Below are 20,038 nucleotides of genomic sequence, written 5' to 3' on the forward strand. Positions count from 1 at the left end.
GAAGCCTGTAGAGACATTACCCTAAGTGAACCTTCTAACCCCATTCTCCCAAGATATTGTCTTGGATATTGTCCATGCTCAATTTGTGTGTGACTACTGATTTTTATCAGTCTGTCTTTATCATGGTCAAGAATTCACAACTGTGATGTTGAAGCTGTAGATACTTTAGACCATGATCTGTTGAGGTCATGGCCTCTGTGCTTTGACCTGTCTTTAGATTCTGACCCTAGAGGAACGTGCAGACTCGTCTGGGGAGACACAGGAGGAAAGGCAAGGCAAGATGTTGCTGCACACGGAGTACTCGCTGCTGTCTCTCCTTCACAATCAGGATGGAGTGGTGCATCACCATGGCCTCTTTCAGGTATTGTCAAAACAAATGCAAGATGTATACCTGCAGTTAAAATTACTAACTAAATGCCAGGGCTTTAGTAGTTTTTAAACTTGTGCCATATATCAGAAATTCCACTTTGTAGCTGTTAAGATTGGACTTGGTTTGTTCCACTAAGTCCTGTTCAGGCTCCTCCTGTGTAATTTTGTAATGTAAACATTACTTTGACAGGAACATTTCTCTCCACAGCTCTCAATATGACTCATCAGTTAGTTTAGTTTCTGTTTGAGCCAGGCATTCTTTTCCCACTTACTCATCAGGGTTGCTGCCATTGCCTCAGCTACTCTTCCAGCAAAGCAAGGCTTCACAGATGTCTTGCTTAGCTTGGATGCCATTCATACACTATTGATTGAATTTAATATTACTCCTGTCCACTGGGCCTCTAATCTATGGCTAACCTCTAGGTCTGCAGAGGCAGTATTTCCTAAACCCATTCATGTTAACAATGTCCATACTTTAAGCATTTAGATGAGCAGAGTAGGGCTATTCAGCATTGTTTGGCGGGGCTGTGTGTACTGTATATGTACATTTATATATATGAAACATTAAATTGTTAGGCTTTTCCTAATAGTTGGCCTACTCTAGCCTATTCAAACCTACTAAATAGCAGCTATAAAATGGAGCAGTCAATATGTCCCAAGCCTTGTACTTTCACATTTTACTAATCCTGGTGTTTAGTAAAACTCTGCAATCATTGCACAACTGTACAGTCATCTAACTGTAATGATATCTTGAGCTTGTGCATGAGGTTCTACTTCCAACTTAAAACTGTGGTGTCTGTGCTGCTGGAGATTTGAGTGCAACTATGTTTAACCCCTTCGGACACAAGGAAAAATGCTATGAAACTTCGTGTACAATTGTACACATGATGTTTGAAGGGGTTAACCACTGACCTCTATTAGAAATACTGAATGAACAAGTGACAAAGGCCATGAAATTGTGTTGCATTATTCACAGTAGCAGTATGACGGTGAACATGCAGCAACTCCTCATTCACTCATTTATTGATTAATTTTCACTAACCACTTTCTGACTTTCAGCAAGTTTTAGTTTCTTGGTGCCCATGCACACAACACATTGGGAAGCCCTACAACAGCATATGCCATATAGTTCATATGATTAGTTTGATATTTGTGGGCTGCGGAAAACTGCCACTTATTGAATTGTCTGCATCTTCAATACTTGGTTATACAACAGTCATTTTTCTCCATTTGCTTGTTGATACCCATCTATATCTCTGTTTTCTAAATTTTGTTTGGAGTACAAGTCATTGGTTTTGGGTTTATTTATTTGTTTTTTTGTGTGGTTCTCAGGATCGTTCTTGTGAGATTGTAGAGGATATGGAGGCCAGTAGAGCACGCAGGATGAAGAAGCGGATCTGTCTGGTGCTAGACTGCCTGTGTGCTCATGACTTCAGTGACAAAACGGTGGACCTCATAAACCTACAACACTACGTCATCAAGGAGAAGAGACTCAGTGAGCGTGAAGCAATCGTCATCTTCTGTGATGTTGTGCGGGTGGTTGAGGCTCTGCATAAGGTGAGCAGTAGCTTGTAGGTGTAGTTTGGTTTTTTTTTTTTAAATCAAATTTCTGGCTTTATATTTTCACAATTTATTTTGTGAAGTATTGTCTATATATCCATCCATCCATCTTCTACCACTTATCCGGGTCGTGGGGGTAGCAGCCTAAGCAGAGTAGCCCAGACTTCCCTCTCCCCGGCCACCTCCACCAGCTCTTCCGGGGGAATACCGAGGCGTTCCCAGGTCAGCCGAGAGATGTAATCTCTTCAGTGTGTCCTGGGTCTGCCCCGGGGTCTCCTCCCAGTGGGGCATGCCCAGAAAACCTCCCTTGGGAGGCATCCAAGGGGCATCCTAACAAGGTGCCCAAACCACCTCAGCTGGCTCCTTTCGATGTGGAGGAGCAGCGGTTCTACTCGGAGTCTCTCCCGAATGGCCAAGCTTCTCACCCTGTCTCTAAGGGACAGCCCAACCAACCTGCGGAGAAAACTCATTTCTACCGCTTGTATCTGTGATCTCATTCTTTCGGTCACTATCCATAGCTTGTGACCATAGGTGAGAGTGGGAATGTAGATGGACCAGTAAATTGAGAGCTTTGCCTTTTGGCTCAGCTCTCTTTACTACAACAGACCGGTTTAGCATCCGCATCACTGCTGGTGCTGCCCCGATCCTTCTGTCCAACTCCCGCTCCCCCTTACCCTCACTCATGAACAAAACCCGGATATACTTAAACTCCTCCACTTTAGGTAGCAACTCCCCCCTGACCTGGAATAGGCACTCCACCTGTTTCCGGCTGAGTGCCATGGCCACGGACTTGGAGGCGCTGATCCTCATCCCAGCCGCTTCGCGCTCTGCTGCATACCGTCCCAGCGCATGCTGCAAGTCACAGATTGATGAAGCCAACAGGACCACGTCTGCAAAAAGCAGAGATGTGAGCCTGATGCCACCAAAGCAGACACCCTCTGCCCCTTGGCTGCACCTAGAAATTCTGTCCATAAAAGTTATGAACAGAACCGGTGACAAAGGACAGCCTTGGCGGAGTCCAACATGCACTGGGAACAAGTCAGACTTACTGCCGGCAATGCTAACCAAACTCCTCCTCCGGTCATACAGGGACCAAATGGCCTGCAGTAGTGGGCCCTGAGCCCCATACTCCTGAAACACCCCCCACAGGGCACCATGAAGGACACATGTAGACCGATTGGGCAGACTCTCATGCATCCTCCAGTACCCTTGCAAGGGTAAAGAACTGGGCCAGTGTTCCACGACCAGGACAAAAACCGCATTGTTCCTCCTGAATCCGAGGATTGACTATCGACCAGGCTTTCCTCTCCAGCACCCCAGCATAGGCTTTCCCAGGGAGGCTGAGAAGTGTGATCCCCCTATAGTTGGAGCCCACTCCACCACCCCAGTCTGCCAATCCAGAGGCACTGTCCCTGACCTCCACGCGATGTTGAAGAGGCGTGTCAGCCAAGACAGCCCAACAACATCTAGTGCCTTCAGGAACTCAGAACGAATCTCATCCACCCCTGGAGCCTGGCCACCGAGGAGCTTTTTAACCACCTCGGCAACCTCAGCCCCTGTGATAGTCCTCCCAAGCACCCTCAGACTCTGTGTCCTCGGACAACATGAAGGTGAGATTGAGGAGATCCTCAAAGTATTCCTTCCACCTTTGGATGATTTCCCCAGTTGAGGTCAACAGCACGCCATCCTCGCTGTAAACAGTAGGGACAGAGCACTGTTTTCCTTTCCTGAGCCACTGGACAGTCTGCCAGAATCTCTTCGAGGCCGACCGAAAGTCACTTTCCATGGCGTCTCCGAACTCCTCCCACACCCAAGTTTTCGCTTCGGTGACTGCCAGAGCCGCGTTCCGCTTGGCCCATCGGTATCTGTCAGCTGCCTCTGGAGACCCACAGGCTAACCAAGCTCCTTCAGCTTGACTGCTCCCCTCACCACAGGTGTCCACCAGCCAGGTTTGGGGATTACTACCACGACAAGTACCAACAACCTTGCAGCCACAGCTCTGCATGGCCGCCTCAGCAATGGAGGTGCGGAACATGGTCCACTCGGACTCAATGTCCCCATCCTCCCCCGGTATGCAGTTGAAGCTCTGCCAGATGTGATAGTTGAAGATCCGACAGACGGGAGCCTCCGACAGATGTTCCCAGCATACCCTAACTACTTGTTTGGGCCTGCCTGGTCTGTCTGGCCTCCTCCCCCGCCATCTGATACAGCTTGCCACCGGGTAGTGATTAGTTAATAGCTCTGCTCCTTTTCACCGGAGTGTCCAAGACATGCGGTCATAGATCAGGTGAAACAACTACGAAGTCGATCATCAATCTGCGGCCTAGAGTGTCCTCGTGCCATGTACACTTATGGACACCTTTTATGCTCGAACATGGTGTTCATTATGGCCAAACCATACATGGCACAGAAGTCCAACAACTGAACACCACTCGGGTTCAGATCAGACAGGCTGTTCCTCCCAATCGCACCCTTCCAGGTCTCGGTCATTGCCCATGTGAGCATTGAAGTACCCCAGTAAAACAATGGAGTCCCCTCATGGTGCACTGTCTAGCACCCTACTCAAGGACTCCAAGAAGGCCAGGTACTCCAAACTACCATTTGGCGCAAATGATGGTCAGCGACCATTCCCCGACCCGAAGGTGCAGGGGAAATGACCCTCTTGTTCACTGGGGAGAACGCCGATGCTAGTGTGCCAAACTGGAGGGCTACCAATAGCCCCACCCCTGCCTGGCACTGCTCACCCTTGGCAACTCCAGCATAGAGAGTCCAACCCCTCTCCAGGAAATTGGTTCCAGAGCCCAAGCTATGCGTTGAGGTGAGGCCAACTATATCTAGTCAGCACCGCTCAACCTCGCACGCAAGCTCAGGCTCCTTTCCCACCAGAGAGGTGACATTCCATGTCCCAAAAGCCAGTTTTGTCAGCTGGGGAGCAGTATGCCAGGGCCTCCACCTTTTGGCTGCCACCCGATCCACAGTGCACCGGACCCTTACGATGGCACCTCCTGCAGGTGGTGGGTCCACAGGAGAGTGGTTCCATGTTGCTTATTTGGGCTGGGCCTGCCTGGGCCCCATGTTGTCTATATAAACGTATCAAATTTGTTTTACTTGTTTGTCTCTGCAGAAGAACATTGTGCACCGAGACTTGAAGCTTGGAAATATGGTGCTGAACAAAAGGTGAGCATTCTCTGCTGATTTCCTTTTCTCTTTTTACTTTGTGTGGAGCTGAAGGATGTTAGCCTTTGGGCAGACTTCAAGCAGATGCTTATTCAACATTGAGACACCCAGCCTTGTCAAATTGCTCTAAGCTCAAGAGAATAAAGGTGTGATTCAGTTCTGTGGTAGAGGTTTTGGAGTCTGTTCCAGTGAAGATGAGGCAGAGCACAACATGCCCATAGTGTCTTCTCTGGAAGAGGGAACTTGGTGGAAAACCACACATGGGTGTGATTGGGTAGTTTAATGAAACCTATACACCCTGCAGGATTCAGACTTTGACGTTGAAGGCTTTTCCAGATACTGAGAAGTCTGTGAGATGGTGTGTGTGTGTGTGTGGTGTGGGGGGGGTTGTTTATTAAGGCATTTCTCTTTTGTACTGAATATTGGAATTAAATGGAGAGGGTGTGGTGTCGTCCCTCCGTGCTAATATTTGGAAAGGGTTTAAATAAGTAAGGTATGCACAAAAAAAGCCATTTTATGGCTGTTCATATATGACTGCACATGTTGTTGCTTGAGGCCAGGTTGGGATCATGTGAAACTCCCACTACTAGTCTAAACATGGAAAACACACTGCTGTACCATGCAAGTCTGACAAGTGTCTCCCCTCAATGCCAGCTTATAACTTACCAACTGACATTTTCATGAAATAGTTGATTTTTAGAGTGTGTGTGTGTGTGTGTGTGTGTGTGTACACTCAATACCTTTCATCAAGAAATGAAATGCTTTGTGTAATAACGAATGGATGTGAAATAATTGTACTTAACAAAATGCTGAATTGTGATCAAGGCTAAATTAATTATACCACTCAAGCAGGACATGAAGCTCCTTTCATTATGCGTGCACATGCATGATTCTCCTCTGGTGATTCAAAGTGACTCTGCCTGGCTCGGTGGAGCTGGAGAGCAGAACACTCTGTCCCAGCTGGAGACAATACAGAATGCTGCCAGAGCTGACACATGTATGTGCGCACACGCATCACTCTGGCATATCTCTCCCCTCTACAGCTTTTCCACATACCTTTTTGTCTTTTTGACCTGTACCTTCTGTTGAGTGCAAAATTAAACCCAAAAGGAGATGAGGATGTTACTTGTTTTGATTAAACCGGAGTCATTAATTTTTACCTGAGATTTCTAAACAGAAACATGAGATCTTGGTGTTGCACTGACCAATTTGAGTAAGTTCCCTGTTAATGTTTGATGGAATAGACTGATTGTCTGGATTAATTTATAGGTGACTGGGTTGTAGAATAATTTGAAGCAAGTCCAAGACTCACTGGAGTGGAGGGTTTTTTTTTTTTTTTTAAACTTACACAAGTCAAATGTGGTGTCTTCCAAGTTATAATGTCCAATGTTTATTTGAATCTGAAGGTCAGAGCATTACCTAAAATTGTACCACTCTCTTACTATGGACCTGATTGTGGTGGATGAAGAGCACATTTATCAACAAGCCTGCTGAAATGTCAAATTGAGCTGTTGTCACTATGGTAGACTGTTAAGCAAGAGGTTAATAAATGGTGTTTGGGGTCACTGTGTGAGGTATGGCTTCCCACTGTGACTTCCATTTACTCACACTTCTCAAGCAGCTGCTTTCACCCACTTGTGTCCTGCTGAGCACACACACTTTGCCTGTCACTAGGGGTCCTTAAGGCTGTTACTACAAGGAGACCACACTGTTGGAGTGAACTATTTAACTTTTTTTTTTTTTTTGGGGGGGGGGGGGAAGAACCATGTTTTTTCTAAGTTTCTACTGTGCATCACTGTTTAAAGAGGTATTTGTTTAAACTTTCAAACAGCTTGCATTAGGCACAGACACATTATCCTCTGGACAATCAAACTTTGCCCTTTTTTCTTTGGTTTAAATGGGAATCTGGCTTCGCCATTTTAGCCATTTCGTATAGCATGAAAATCCCATGTTGATTCTCACCTGGAGGTTAAAAACTTCCTCTTATGAAAATCAGCTGTTATTAGTTGCAGGTAGAGGAAAAGCTATCAGTTTGCAAAAAAAAAGTTTCATGAGGGGAGCATGCTGACTAGTCTCACAAAAATAAACTTGAGCTGTCCATGGGGTGCGTGGGGTGTTTTTATTTTTTTGGACTATCACTATTTTTGAGAACAAAAAGAGGAGAAAAAGGTGGAAAAAGGATTAGTTGGGGAACTGTGAGCAGTAAGGGTTATCTGTGCTGTAGAGAAGAGAGAACTGAAGGTATAGACCTCTTGTACTGACATCACACTTGCATTAGCAACCATTTCTACCTTGTCCTAGGGGAGAAACTGTTTACATACTGAAGACAAGTGATCTTGAAGATGCCAGGCGTCTATAGTTCGAAAAAAGCTACAGCTAAAAAAAAAAAAAAGCTTTACTGCCGGATTACTTGGATAATCTAAGTCGCAAAGGATAGCTATACATGGAAATTGGAGTTTTGGTGGTTATGATCTGTAGAAAATTCCTTGAAATGATTGCCATGTAGATTTGTGGCCTAAGTTTGTTGGAAAAGAAGAGCAGAGAGGATTGAGAATCAAGTGGCTGTGGTTTATTTACACCCGATGCCAAAACTTGGTGTGTCCTAGCAACCACTGCAAAGATGTGTACAAAAGGCCCAAAAATGCCCACTTACCCAGGCATAAACAATACAGGATTTATCTTGTCTTGATCCCCAGAGCTTTATCCCAGCCACACACAAAGTTGTACGCCTCCATGCTCTTACAGATTTTCGTTTGTTTGTCCGTGTAGAACAATGTCTGTAGCACCAGGTAGTTTGAGATGTTGGGGGAATGCGACAGATGGATAATTTTCCTATTCATTTGAGAAATCCCTTCTTTAACAATGTAAAGATCGATCTAATCACAAAGAGCAACTTTCTGAAGGTATCTTGACTGTGTATTGGCCTCAAAACTGTGAAAATAATCGGAGATGGTTTCACTAGCTTTTTACATGCTGGCAGCCAAATTTGGTTTGCCTGACCACCACCTTCATTCTCTGGAAGTCAACTTGCAAGCAGGTCATGTGACTGAATAAAAGCTATGTTCTATTTCAGGATAACCACTCGTAAAGAATGACCAAAAAAAACTTGAACTCTTGGCCCTTTTCCACTACCCTTTTTCAGCTCGCTTCAGCTCACTTCAGCCCGACACGGCTCGCGTTTCGACTACCAAAAACCAGCACGACTCAGCTCGTTTCAGCCCTGCTTAGCCCCTAAAACTCGCACCGTTTTGGAGTAGGGCTGAAGCGAGCCAAGCCGTGCCGAGTGAGGCTGGGGGCATGAGCAGACACTCCCCTGTGCACTGATTGGTGAGGAGGAGTGTCCTCACATGCCCACACACGCCCCGCGAGCGCGCTGGGATCTGTAAACACCGCAAACCCGGAAGGAGAATAATTACGAATTACAAGAATTTCTGAAGCCTTATGCGCCTCGCCTCATCTATACGCTCTTGCCAGGATCTGTCCGCGTTGTCGGTGACAACAAGCCACAGAACCAAGACCAGCAACACTAACGACTCCATGTCCTCCATGTTTATTGTTTACTATTCGGGTCGTGAGACTACCGCTTAAAAGCTCACTGATGTCACTGTTTGCGCTGCTTAACGACATCACGTGACGTCCACCCACTTTCGCTAACTCCACCCAATGTGTCCACCCACTTCCAGCCAGCATGGTTCAGCGCGGTTGTAGTCGAAATGCAACTCCAACAGCCCCGCTCAGCCCGACTCAGCACGGCACGGCTCAGCCCGACTCAGCCGCGTTTGTAGTGGAAAAGCGGCATCTGTGAATTGCTGGTGGGGGGGAATGGCAAGATTGTGACTGCAGACTGCGACTGTATGACAGCTCTTGGAGAGCGAGCTGTTTTCATATAGCGTCGTTGTTGTGGGCTATTGAAGCCCGAGTGAAACAAAGAAATTCCACTGATGGTTACACATTAAAAAAGCGTATTGGGTTCTTCCTACTGCTGTGGGGGGGTAGGCTCCTACTCCTGAATCAGCAAGAGTTCCTTTCTAAAGAAATGCCCAAATCAAGAATAGAGATCTTGCAGTCACGTGACCGGAAAGTACACAGCCGCCATCTTGTCGGTAAAAAACACAGCTGAATACTGCTGCACTCGTGTATAGAATGGATCAGTTTCAACCGACGGACTACACGGCTCATTTTTCTAATGAACAGAACTAGATATAGACCCCTTTCACATGACGTCACCGCGCCGCGAGATTTTGTTAGGCGCCATATTGGAAGACCAAGTACATGCACTCACAATATAAAACAAAGTACGAGCGAGAGTAAAGTGACACGATGGATGATAATTTGGGTTATGTGAGTACCAGTTGCAGAAAGGGCACGGTATGTGGAGAAACTGGCTGTGATTGATGGGTTTGACTCATATGATAAGACTCAGAAATTTGTGAATCCAAGCACACAGTTTAACGCAAAAGTTCGTTTATATCCCGACCTTGTCAGCTGTCAGATTTATGTTAATGGACCTGGTAAGCTGGTAAATAATTTTTTTTTCTTTACCACATTCTAACAGAAAACGAGAGCGCCTGAAAGGGAAAACTGAGCCGAGCCGTCTCACGGCTGTAATGCAAATTGCTTTCCTCCTCGGTATACAAGTGCGCTTCCATGGCAGGGAAAAAGAAACTACATTCTGCTGCCTATGTAGTCCCCTATTTAAACAAACAGGAGTCATTCAGGATTCCGCCATGTTTTTGCTCCGTGCTTTTACTCGACCAAAGTTATACAGTATTATGAGCTTTAAATTGCATAAATAAAACCATTTGGTGAAACTTTGAAGAAGAGATTGTACTGGTTTAAAGTTTTTACCTAACGTTTTCATGTCGACTCCAATTAATACACTAATAGAATCGATGACTAGTTTAGTAGGCCAAAACTTTTTTTTTTTTTTTTCAATTTTTGACTGTACTAGCCTGAAAAAACTTGCAACAGTCAAATGGAAAAAAAGCAAGCTGGTCATGATGTACTGGATTAATCTATGACTGAGTATAGTAAGTGATACTAGTACTGATACAATAAAACAGATGACTGTAATCTGGTAGGCAGCACAATTTATATTTCTCCGTGTCAGATACATAAGGAGGACCGGACACCAATTCTGCCATCTGTTTGCTACCCAGACATTGTAAACTATTTGTTGTTTACACCCAGTGCCTACACTGCTGATGACTTGAAAGCCTACAAAGGGCTACAGGCTTACAATTATGTTGTTAGTGGCTTGGTTCGTGATATTACAGCTGTTATTAAGAATAACCTACACATAGTTATTATTATTATTAAATTGTAGAAGTCTGGGAGGCTTGCTCCTCATACAGTTATCAACTTGGGGCCAATTTAGCATGTTTTAAATCTGAATTTCTTGCGTTTGCTTACCTCGGTGTCCGCAGATCATGCACAGACTTATCCATTATATCCACAGTTTTTTGCCAAGTCTCACACAGGTTTCTTTCAAGTCTACTGTTGGGCCAATAAATCATAAACAAATCTGAGCTGTTTTATTTAAGTCGTTTGCCACTCCACTTTATTCTCGTGGGTTCACATACTGCTGCCGTTATCACGAGTTTGTTGGTCTTCCAAAATGGCGCAGGGTCTGTTTACTTCCGGTTTCGGGTGACGTCAGTGAAAGGGGTCTATATGTCTAAAATAAGCGATCTACAGATTAGTAACCCTTATGGCTTACCGGACATGGTTTTCACGACCGTGTCAGTGGATATGGAACTGCCAGAGGTGGAATACCCAGACGTGTATAATTACCTCATCAACTTTCCCTCGCTGTTCAGTGGTGAAGCACTGCGTGCTTATAAATCTCTGGACAGTTATCTTTACAGAAATTCAGGATTTGTCAGCGACTCCAGATGTGGCATCTTGTAAACAAGAAAATAACAATCCTCATTGGATGGGTAAGTCACCTTAAGTATTGAGTATAGCACTGACCAGCCGATTATAGAATAAGGTAATTCCAGCTGTAATTCCAAATCGTCCATCTTGTTTACCATGGATCTGGCGTTGGAGACAGAGAGGCTTAGCAGTGGAGGTTTGAGTGGCTGTTTTCTGAGCTTCGTCAACAGGCCAGCTCTGCAGCCTCGCTTTTGCTTCCGCTAACAATCCACGGAGACCCCGCTGGTCTCGCTATCTCGTCTGGAATGTTGTGCATGCGATGGAAATCGCTACAAACCGTCATTTTCTGCTGGAAACCAATGTCCAGTAAGTCCATACGGTTGTAGTGGATATTGAAGTGCAATACAGACGAACAACACGCAAAAATACACACAAAAAACATAAACGTGCACAGGTAGGGAGAGCTTGTAGCCGCAGCCGTTGTAGTAAAATTGTATATAGTAGGGTTTTCCAGAAGAAAAGGTAGAAGTAGAACCAGAAGTAGAAGGAGGAAATATGGCGTTTGACCGACAAGATGGCGTCTGTCACAATCTGGATCGGCTGTGACGTCACATGCAAGTGCTCCATTAACTGGATTCAGAGATTTGATTCCCTTTTGGAGTCTTGTCAACTGTGTCTCAGCCTTTTTCTTACTACTAATTGCAGAGGAGCTCGCACTATAAAATACATCAAGAATATCAAACATGCCTCAGGGCCTTGGTGACTGCTTGCAGACTAAGGAAAGTCAGAGTCCCAAAATTACTGTGTGCGCCTTTAACTTCATCAAGATAGTTGATGACCACAGTGAAGATGGAAAAGCTGTTTTGTGTAGCCTGGCATGCACCACAAGTGAGTTTGTGCTCTAGGACTTGACGGTCTCTTAAACCTGTGAGAAACTATGCTTCTGCAAGCATCCTCCATGTAGCTCTGTGTATGTGAGTCATTGTCATGGTGCGAAAGTGAGAGAGATTTGGGGAAGCTAAGGAAGAGGATGTGATTGAGGGAAGAGTTCTGAATAAAGCTTTGCTACCATGAGCTACAAGGACTGTGCTTTGGGAAAGCTTGTACAGTTTTGTGTTGGAGCAGACATATCAGCTAAGCAGCTTGTTCCATGCATGATAACTTGGTGTGTACTGGGTTTTTGTGCATGTGTGGGGTGGCAGGCTTTTTTTTTTTTTTTTGTATGCGTGCAATGAAAACTGCTCTGATCACGTCCCTGTACTGTGATAAGTTAGTCATCCAACTGCTTGTGTTAAGCCACAGGTTGACTCACTTGTTTGTCAAAGGGCTGCTTGTGTGTGCTGTCATGTTGGTTCAGTGTAAAGATAGGCTATTACAGTTCTCCTTCACTCGCGCTGTAGATTTCTGCCACCCACGTCAGTTTAGTCGTGATGACACGGACACATACCAAACGTGTTCGTACAAATGCATTCAGTGCTCCTCTAGCAACAGTGGGTAACATGGCGCTGTGTGCTCAACTGTAGTGTTTAAACCCCCCCCCCCCCACTTTTTTTTTTTTTTTTTTGGTCAGTAGACCTTTTTAGTATTTCTGAAATAGTCACAATTTTCAAAAAGTATTATCAAACATTATCCTTGCATCTTAAATACTTACTAATTTTTGCAATTCTAATTTTAACAATACCTTTATGTGAACTGTTTCCCCTCATTGCCATGTGAAGAAACAAGTTTTAGGCTTCTGGTTAAATTTTTCTGCCTTGGAAATGATTTTTGTTTCCGACTGGAACAGGGCAACCTCCACCCTTTGCCTTCTTCAAAAGATGACTCCTGTGGAAATACGTGTTAAGAGGACAAAGCCTTTGTCACATACATTACAGCACAGACAAATTATTTTCTTCACATAACCCAGCTTGTTAAAGTTTGGGTCCAAGTGCAGGGTCTGCTGTGATGCAGCACCCCTGGAGTAGAGGGCCCAACAGCAGCATCTTTTTCACTGCTGGGGCTTGAAACTCAGAGCCTTAAGTTTGAATGAGGCAGTACAGAGCTTTAAATGTAAGCACTGACTGACTGTTTGCAATGTATGACTCAGCTGTGCTTATAGAATGTCATGTGTTGCAGGACTCATCGGATCACAATCACCAACTTCTGTTTGGGTAAGCATTTGGTGAGTGAAGAGGATCTACTGAAGGACCAGAGAGGCAGCCCAGCCTACATTAGCCCAGATGTCCTAAGTGGTAAGATGTTCTACATGCAAGTGTGAGAGACACTAAGGCTACATCCACACTAATGCATTCTAGTTTTAAAAAGCCTCACTTGTTTATGCCTGGTGTCCACACTACTACTGGAGTTTTCAAGCCCCAAAACTGGAAATTTTTGGAAACCCATCTGGCCCTGATTTGGTTTGAAAACTTATAGGGGTAGTGTTTTAGTGTAGACGGGCAAAAAAAAAAAATCGTCTGGAAATTATTACGTAGACTCCCACATTTGAGTCCAGATTACCAGTCACGACGTATTCTAGCTTTTCAGTCACGACGTATTATTCCTTCATTTGACATTCCCATCATGTGACCTTTTTCCAGAAGAAAGCAAGAGGCATCAGCTGTTTTTATACCGGGACGCGCACGCCCGGTGTGCGTGACTGGTCATCTGATCCACGTTTTCAAGCGTGTTAGTATGGATGGAGAGGATTTCTGATACAGAGCTAAAATGCTTATCTGGATGGAGACTTGTTTTTTGTTTTAAAAATAAAACGTATTGTGGATATGGCCTATGTAGCACGCCACATCACCGATCACATCACTGTAATCAAACCCTCCCCACACATTGCATTAGTCATGCCAGGAATGACAGCATGGCTAAAGGTTATGGTTTTTCAAGGTAGATTATGGTTTGTGTGCCACTGGTTTACTGTGCGTTCCTTTGAATTGTCACCTGTTGGACATAAGTAACAACAAAAAAAATCCTGTCCTCGATCTTCCATTTTATGTAATGGAGGTTCAGTAGGTTGTTACATTGCCCATAGTTATGAATGAGTGTGTGACTGAATGCATAATTGTGTGCATGCATTGGTGTTGCATCCAGGATGTATTCCCACCTCATGACAAGTGTTCCTGGGATAGACCCCAGATCCACCATAACCCCAGCTCAAAAGTGATTTGGAGACTATTTTGCCGAATTAACGGAACCATAGAGCTTTTTATTCCTGAACCTGTCCACCAACAGAACATGATTCATAAAATTATTAGGTAGATGGGAATACATTTATAGCCTAATTGGTTTTGGATTAAGCCCATTCAATTCAGTTGACCAATCAAACTTCCAAGTTACTATATTGCATTTATTATTGAATTCATAAACTTGATAATATTGGGTTGTATTTCTATAGCTTTTACAAAAGTGTGTGTGTGTGTGTAAAATATTTGAGTGGAATTGAGTCTCCTGATCCTCTGAGAACCACTGTTGTAAAGGAATAGAATTAAGCCAGCTTTGTGACCTAAATGGCTTTTGGGTTGTATAGGTTTTACGTGAAATTTTTGTAAGAACACCACCTTCCTCTTAGCTGTGACAGTCATCAGCTAACCAATCACAATTTCCCACTTCTGTCTTTCAGTAGCTTCCAGATGCAATTTACTGTAGTATTGTCAGTTGGAGTAAATGGTTCAGCATTTGTTTGCACTTCTCTGTTCACATGAAAACAAAGGACTCGTAGATCAGCAGAACGTGACTAAAAAAAAACAATAAAGCACTGCCTGAATGAATCATCGCAATGAGTCATCCTGAGGGGAAACTCCTCCTGCTTCCTCTTCTTTTGCTGTCCTTCCTATCTTCCATTTTATTTCTGCATTTACTTTTTTCCCCCTCAGTCTCTTCCATTTTGCTGTAGTGTCTCCTTTTTCTTTTGTTCTATTTGTATGGCTTTATCTTTTATGCATAAAGTAGAGCAGTACAGCTGAGACGCCATGAAACTCCAATGTAAACGTGTCTCATGTAAAGGACATGGTGATGATCATACTAGAGCTGTCAGCAGTGACTTCATCCTTTTCTGCTGGTCGCAAACAGGACTTCTGTCTTGCTGTTTAACTTTTGTGGTTATTTCTTTGTATTTTATGTGCAGTGCACTGACCGTATTTTAATCACTGTTGCACTGACTCACGTCTTGAATGCACAGATTAGTAATGGAAGAGATGATGCAAAACAATAATATAGTTCTGTGCATTGAGAACAGGTTTGCCCTATTCCAGTCCTGGCAGGTGGCGTTTTCAGTCATTCTCTCTCTCTCTCTCTCTCACTCTCTCACACACACACACACACACCCCGCACTCACATTGAGTCTTGTAATGTACCTCCAGTGGTTATTCCTGTTTCTAGGACCTAATGGTGTTAAATACTCTGTTGCAGGTCGTCCATACCGTGGGAAGCCTAGTGATATGTGGGCTCTCGGTGTGGTGCTGTTCACAATGCTCTATGGCCAGTTCCCATTTTATGACAGCATACCTCAAGAGCTCTTTCGCAAGATCAAGGCTGCCGAGTACTCCATCCCAGAGTGAGTGCCACTGTTCCACTGATTGTAAAGCCTTAGCTCTCTTCTCCCCCCCCCCCCCCCCATTATTATTTTATTTGTTTTAAATAGGTTTCTCTACAGGCAAATCAAAGTACAGCTAACATACACTGACCAACCACTATATTAATAACACCCATACATCTGTGTTCTCATGAAAATATTGTCAGCCATTCATCTGGCAGCAGCACCAAGCATACAATCGTGCAGATACGGGTCAAGTTCACCAGAGTCTGGCTTCAGTTGATGTTCAAACGTCAGATTGGGGGAGAAATGTTGACTCTGTCTGGCATGTTTTAAACAAATTAAAACAAGTTCTGAACATTGGTCCTGATGAAGTGTGCATGAGCTTTTTCAACCAGCTTTGAGGGAGCCGCACTGGATAGGGTTTTCTAAAAAGCACAAATGGGCTGATATGTTGGCTGCTTCTCTGACCTTCTGAATGAAGGTTACTTGTTTATGGAAACAATTTTTAATAGCTTTTCAATGCATATATTCAGGAATGGTTTTATAATTTATACAACCCCGATTCCAAAAAAGTTGGGACAAAGTACAAACTGTAAATAAAAACAGAATGAAATGATGTGGAAGTTTCAAAATTCCATATTTTATTCAGAATAGAACATGGATGACATATCAAATGTTTAAACTGAGAAAATGTATCATTTAAAGAGAAAAATTAGGGCTTTTTTAAATTCGTGACAGCACATCTCAAAGTTGGGACAAGGCCATGTTTACCACTGTGAGACATCCCCTTTTCTCTTTACAACAGTCTGTAAACGTCTGGGGACTGAGGAGACAAGTTGCTCAAGTTTAGGGATAGGAATGTTAACCCATTCTTGTCTAATGTAGGATTCTAGTTGCTCAGCTGTCTTGGGTCTTTTTTGTTGTAACTTCTGTTTTATGATGCGCCAAATGTCTTCTATGGGTGAAAGATCTGGACTGCAGGCTGGCCAGTTCAGTACTCGGACCCTTCTACGCAGCCATGATGCTGTAATTGATGCAGTATGTGGTTTGGCATTGTCATGTTGGAAAATGCAAGGTCTTCCCTGAAAGAGACGTCATCTGGATGGGAGCATATGCTGCTCTAGAACCTGGATATACCTTTCAGCATTGATGGTGTCTTTCCAGATGTGTAAGCTGCCCATGCCACACGCACTAATGCAACCCCATACCATCAGAGATGCAGGCTTCTGAACTGAGCGCTGATAACAACTTGGGTCGTCCTTCTCCTCTTTAGTCCGAATGACACGGCGTCCCTGATTTTCCATAAAGAACTTCAAATTTTGATTCGTCTGACCACAGAACAGTTTTCCACTTTGCCACAGTCCATTTTAAATGAGCCTTGGCCCACAGAAGATGTCTGTGCTTCTGGATCATGTTTAGATACGGCTTCTTTGAACTATAGAGTTTTAGCTGGCAACGGCGGATGGCACGGTGAATTGTGTTCACAGATGATGTTCTCTGGAAATATTCCTGGGCCCATTTTGTGATTTCCAATACAGAAGCATGCCTGTATGTGATGCAGTGCCGTCTAAGGGCCCGAAGATCATGGGCACCCAGTATGGTTTTCTGGCCTTGACCCTTACGCACCGATTCTTCCAGATTCTCTGAATCTTTTGATGATGTGCACTGATGATGACGCATTCAAACCCTTTGCAGTTTTACACTGTCAGAACTCCTTTCTGATATTGCTCCACTATTTGTTGGCGCAGAATTAGGGGGATTGGTGATCCTCTTCCCAGCTTTACTTCTGAGAGCCGCTGCCACTCCAAAATGCTCTTTTTATACCCAGTCATGTTAATGACCTATTGCCAATTGACCTAATGCGTTGCAATTTGGTCCTCCAGCTGTTCCTTTTTTGTACCTTTTAACTTTTCCAGCCTCTTATTGCCCCTGTCCCAACTTTTTTGAGATGTGTTGCTGTCATGAAATTTCAAATGAGCCAATATTTGGCATGAAATTTCAAAACGTCTCACTTTCGACATTTGATATGTTGTCTGTTGTATTGTGAATACAATATCAGTTTTTGAGATTTGTAAATTATTGCATTCCATTTTTATTTAGAATTTGTACTTTGTCAACTTTTTTGGAATCAGGGTTGTATATCCACACAATTTCAGTCAGGAGTCTATCAATGTCTTGATGATAAAATATATTTGGTCTAGTGTGGGTTTTTTTTTTTTTTTTAAACTTTAATTCATCTCTGATGTGCATTTGCTGTCATTCAGGGATGGTCGTGTGTCAGAAAGTACAGTGTGTTTGATCCGTAAGCTGTTGGTGTTGGATCCCCAGCAGAGGCTGACTGCAACAGAGGTGCTTGAGTCTCTCAGTGGCATTATTGCCTCCTGGTAAGTGTCATGATTCCTAGCTGCTCTGATCCCTGCTGACATCTTTTAAAGGGAAACTCTAGGATGTTTTTAACCTAGGCCCTATTTTCCCATTATTTTGAGTCCAAGTTTTTAATAGGGACAAAAATTATCTATGTTGATCCAGTATTTTTTATTTAAGTTTTTTGGGGCTTTTTTTTTCACCTTTATTGGATAGGACAGTGTAGAGACAGGAAATGAGCAGGAGAGAGAGATTGGGAGGGATCAGGAAATGACCTCGGGTAGGAATCGAACCCGGGTCCCCGGATTTATGGTATGGTGCCTTAGCCACCTGAGCCACGACACCCCACATTGATCCAGTATTGAGTTGGAATCCTATAAACAGTAACTGCAAAATGGCTGCCCCATGCAATCCTATGGGCCAAACATCCATGTCAAAGTAAACTGCTTGTTTTCACCACTCAAGTCTGACAACCTGTATCCCTCCAGAGATGCACCAGTCTGTTTATCTGAATAATTGTCAAGAGCCTGTAGGAAATGACTTTCTACAGTTATTTTACCAGTCTCTTCAGGTCTCTGGCATAGAGCCTGTAGTCAATTGTCACACGGACTGTTTTCTGATGCTTAAAAATTAGAACCCAGGGTTTAAAAAAAAAAAAGCCACAGTTCCCTTTTAAAGAGCAGCTCTAATGATTTTTAATCTGTATTCATTTTGATTTGTTTTTTTTAATCTGGGGTTTCGTCGGTCTGTTTTTGATCCTTACACTAGTTTTCTCATCTGTCTGACACTAGTGAAACTATGTTACTGATTGTCCTTAAAACATAACCTCTTGCAAAGCTGATGCAGTTGCAGTTTCCTTAAGGCTATGTGTTGTTCATGTTTGGTTCACCTTTATTAGTGTTTGTAGGTTGATTTTTTGTTTTCCTGAATGCAGTTCTCAAAACCTGGAAGTACATTTCAACATTGAGTGTTGAAGACTCCTTCAAACACGTTTTACAGCAACCAAAGTTCAGTTCCAGACAACAAAAATTAACCATTGTGCAGTTCAAACTTTTCCATTAACACTGCAGCATGTTCATTCAAACTTGAAGCTTTATTTCACCATTTATGAGGGCATAAACACAGCAGGCTTTATAGTCATGATCAGATTCCATGAAGTAATGGAATTGCTTGTTTTTGTCTGTCGAACTGTGAAAGCCAAAATGTACACTCCTATAGCTTCTACCAGCAAATGACTAACAAATGTCTTTCTGTGGGTGACCCCCACCAGTGATTGTCGGTTCATCCTGTAACCAGTGACTCAGTGGTGTTTTTAACATGTGAGCATGATGTGTGAAAAAAAAAAAAAAGGCAGTTGGTGTGTCTCACTTAACACGAATCGTGATAGTAGGAAGAAATAAGAAGAAATGCTTCTAGGAACTCTTTCCTGAGACGTGCTCTCAAGACATAAGGGCCTTCAAGATCTCCTTGGGGAATGTTTCCATAGTGGGACTTGAAGATTGGGAATGGAAAAGGCAATTTAAATGCAAGTCAAAATTAATGCATTTCTGCCAACACAAACCTGGTGCACTGCCACCTTAATACAACATGGACAGTTCAAGATTCAGTCACCTACTTTTTTTTAAAAGGTTTGTCATCCCTAGGTCCATCAAGAGTAAAATAGATCCTGAATTTCTTTGGATGTGTTTTTGTAGGCATTCTGTATCTTCTGTGAGTGGCCCACTGCAGGTAGTACCAGACATCGATGACCAGCTCAACCAGCCTGAGCATCTACAGGAGGTCAGTACCTAGATGGCTGCTTGGTGTCAAAATTACTTCTGTGAAACTTTGCAAAAAATGCCATCATCTGTGTATATGCTTCAATATGACTTAATTGTTTGTGTGGCCTTCAGGTGAAGGTAACAGAAGAGTCATCACAGTACGAGTTTGAGAACTACATGCGCCAGCAGCTGCTGTTAGCTGAGGAGAAGAACACTATCCATGAGGCCAAGAGCTTCTTGACCAAGAGGCAGTTTGGCAGTGTGCCACCAGTGAGGCGCCTGGGTCACGATGCTCAACCCGTCAGCCCTCTAGACGCAGCCATACTGGCCCAGCGCTTCCTCAGGAAGTAGAGGATCACTGTGCACAGGCCGTGCCACGCAGCCGGATTCATGTGTGTGGGGTGTTGCT

General features: G+C 43.8%; 1 protein-coding gene across 1 annotated transcript in view; it reads left to right on the forward strand.

The window, feature by feature from the left end:
- The window catches only part of stk40 (serine/threonine kinase 40), a 32,832-nt gene that overhangs the window by 9,687 nt on the left and 3,107 nt on the right, over positions 1 to 20,038 (forward strand). The window contains exons 4-11 of the mRNA XM_060922184.1: positions 218 to 361; positions 1,702 to 1,926; positions 5,054 to 5,106; positions 13,099 to 13,214; positions 15,379 to 15,523; positions 17,770 to 17,889; positions 19,564 to 19,648; positions 19,762 to 20,038. The exon at positions 19,762 to 20,038 is cut by the window's right edge and continues 3,107 nt beyond it. Coding sequence (XP_060778167.1) covers positions 218 to 361; positions 1,702 to 1,926; positions 5,054 to 5,106; positions 13,099 to 13,214; positions 15,379 to 15,523; positions 17,770 to 17,889; positions 19,564 to 19,648; positions 19,762 to 19,980 — 1,107 coding nt within the window. The 3' untranslated portion in view covers positions 19,981 to 20,038. The remainder of the gene's footprint in view (positions 1 to 217; positions 362 to 1,701; positions 1,927 to 5,053; positions 5,107 to 13,098; positions 13,215 to 15,378; positions 15,524 to 17,769; positions 17,890 to 19,563; positions 19,649 to 19,761) is intronic.

This window comes from Neoarius graeffei, chromosome 5 (assembly GCF_027579695.1).
Source record: "Neoarius graeffei isolate fNeoGra1 chromosome 5, fNeoGra1.pri, whole genome shotgun sequence".
In the NCBI taxonomy this organism is placed as follows: domain Eukaryota; kingdom Metazoa; phylum Chordata; class Actinopteri; order Siluriformes; family Ariidae; genus Neoarius; species Neoarius graeffei.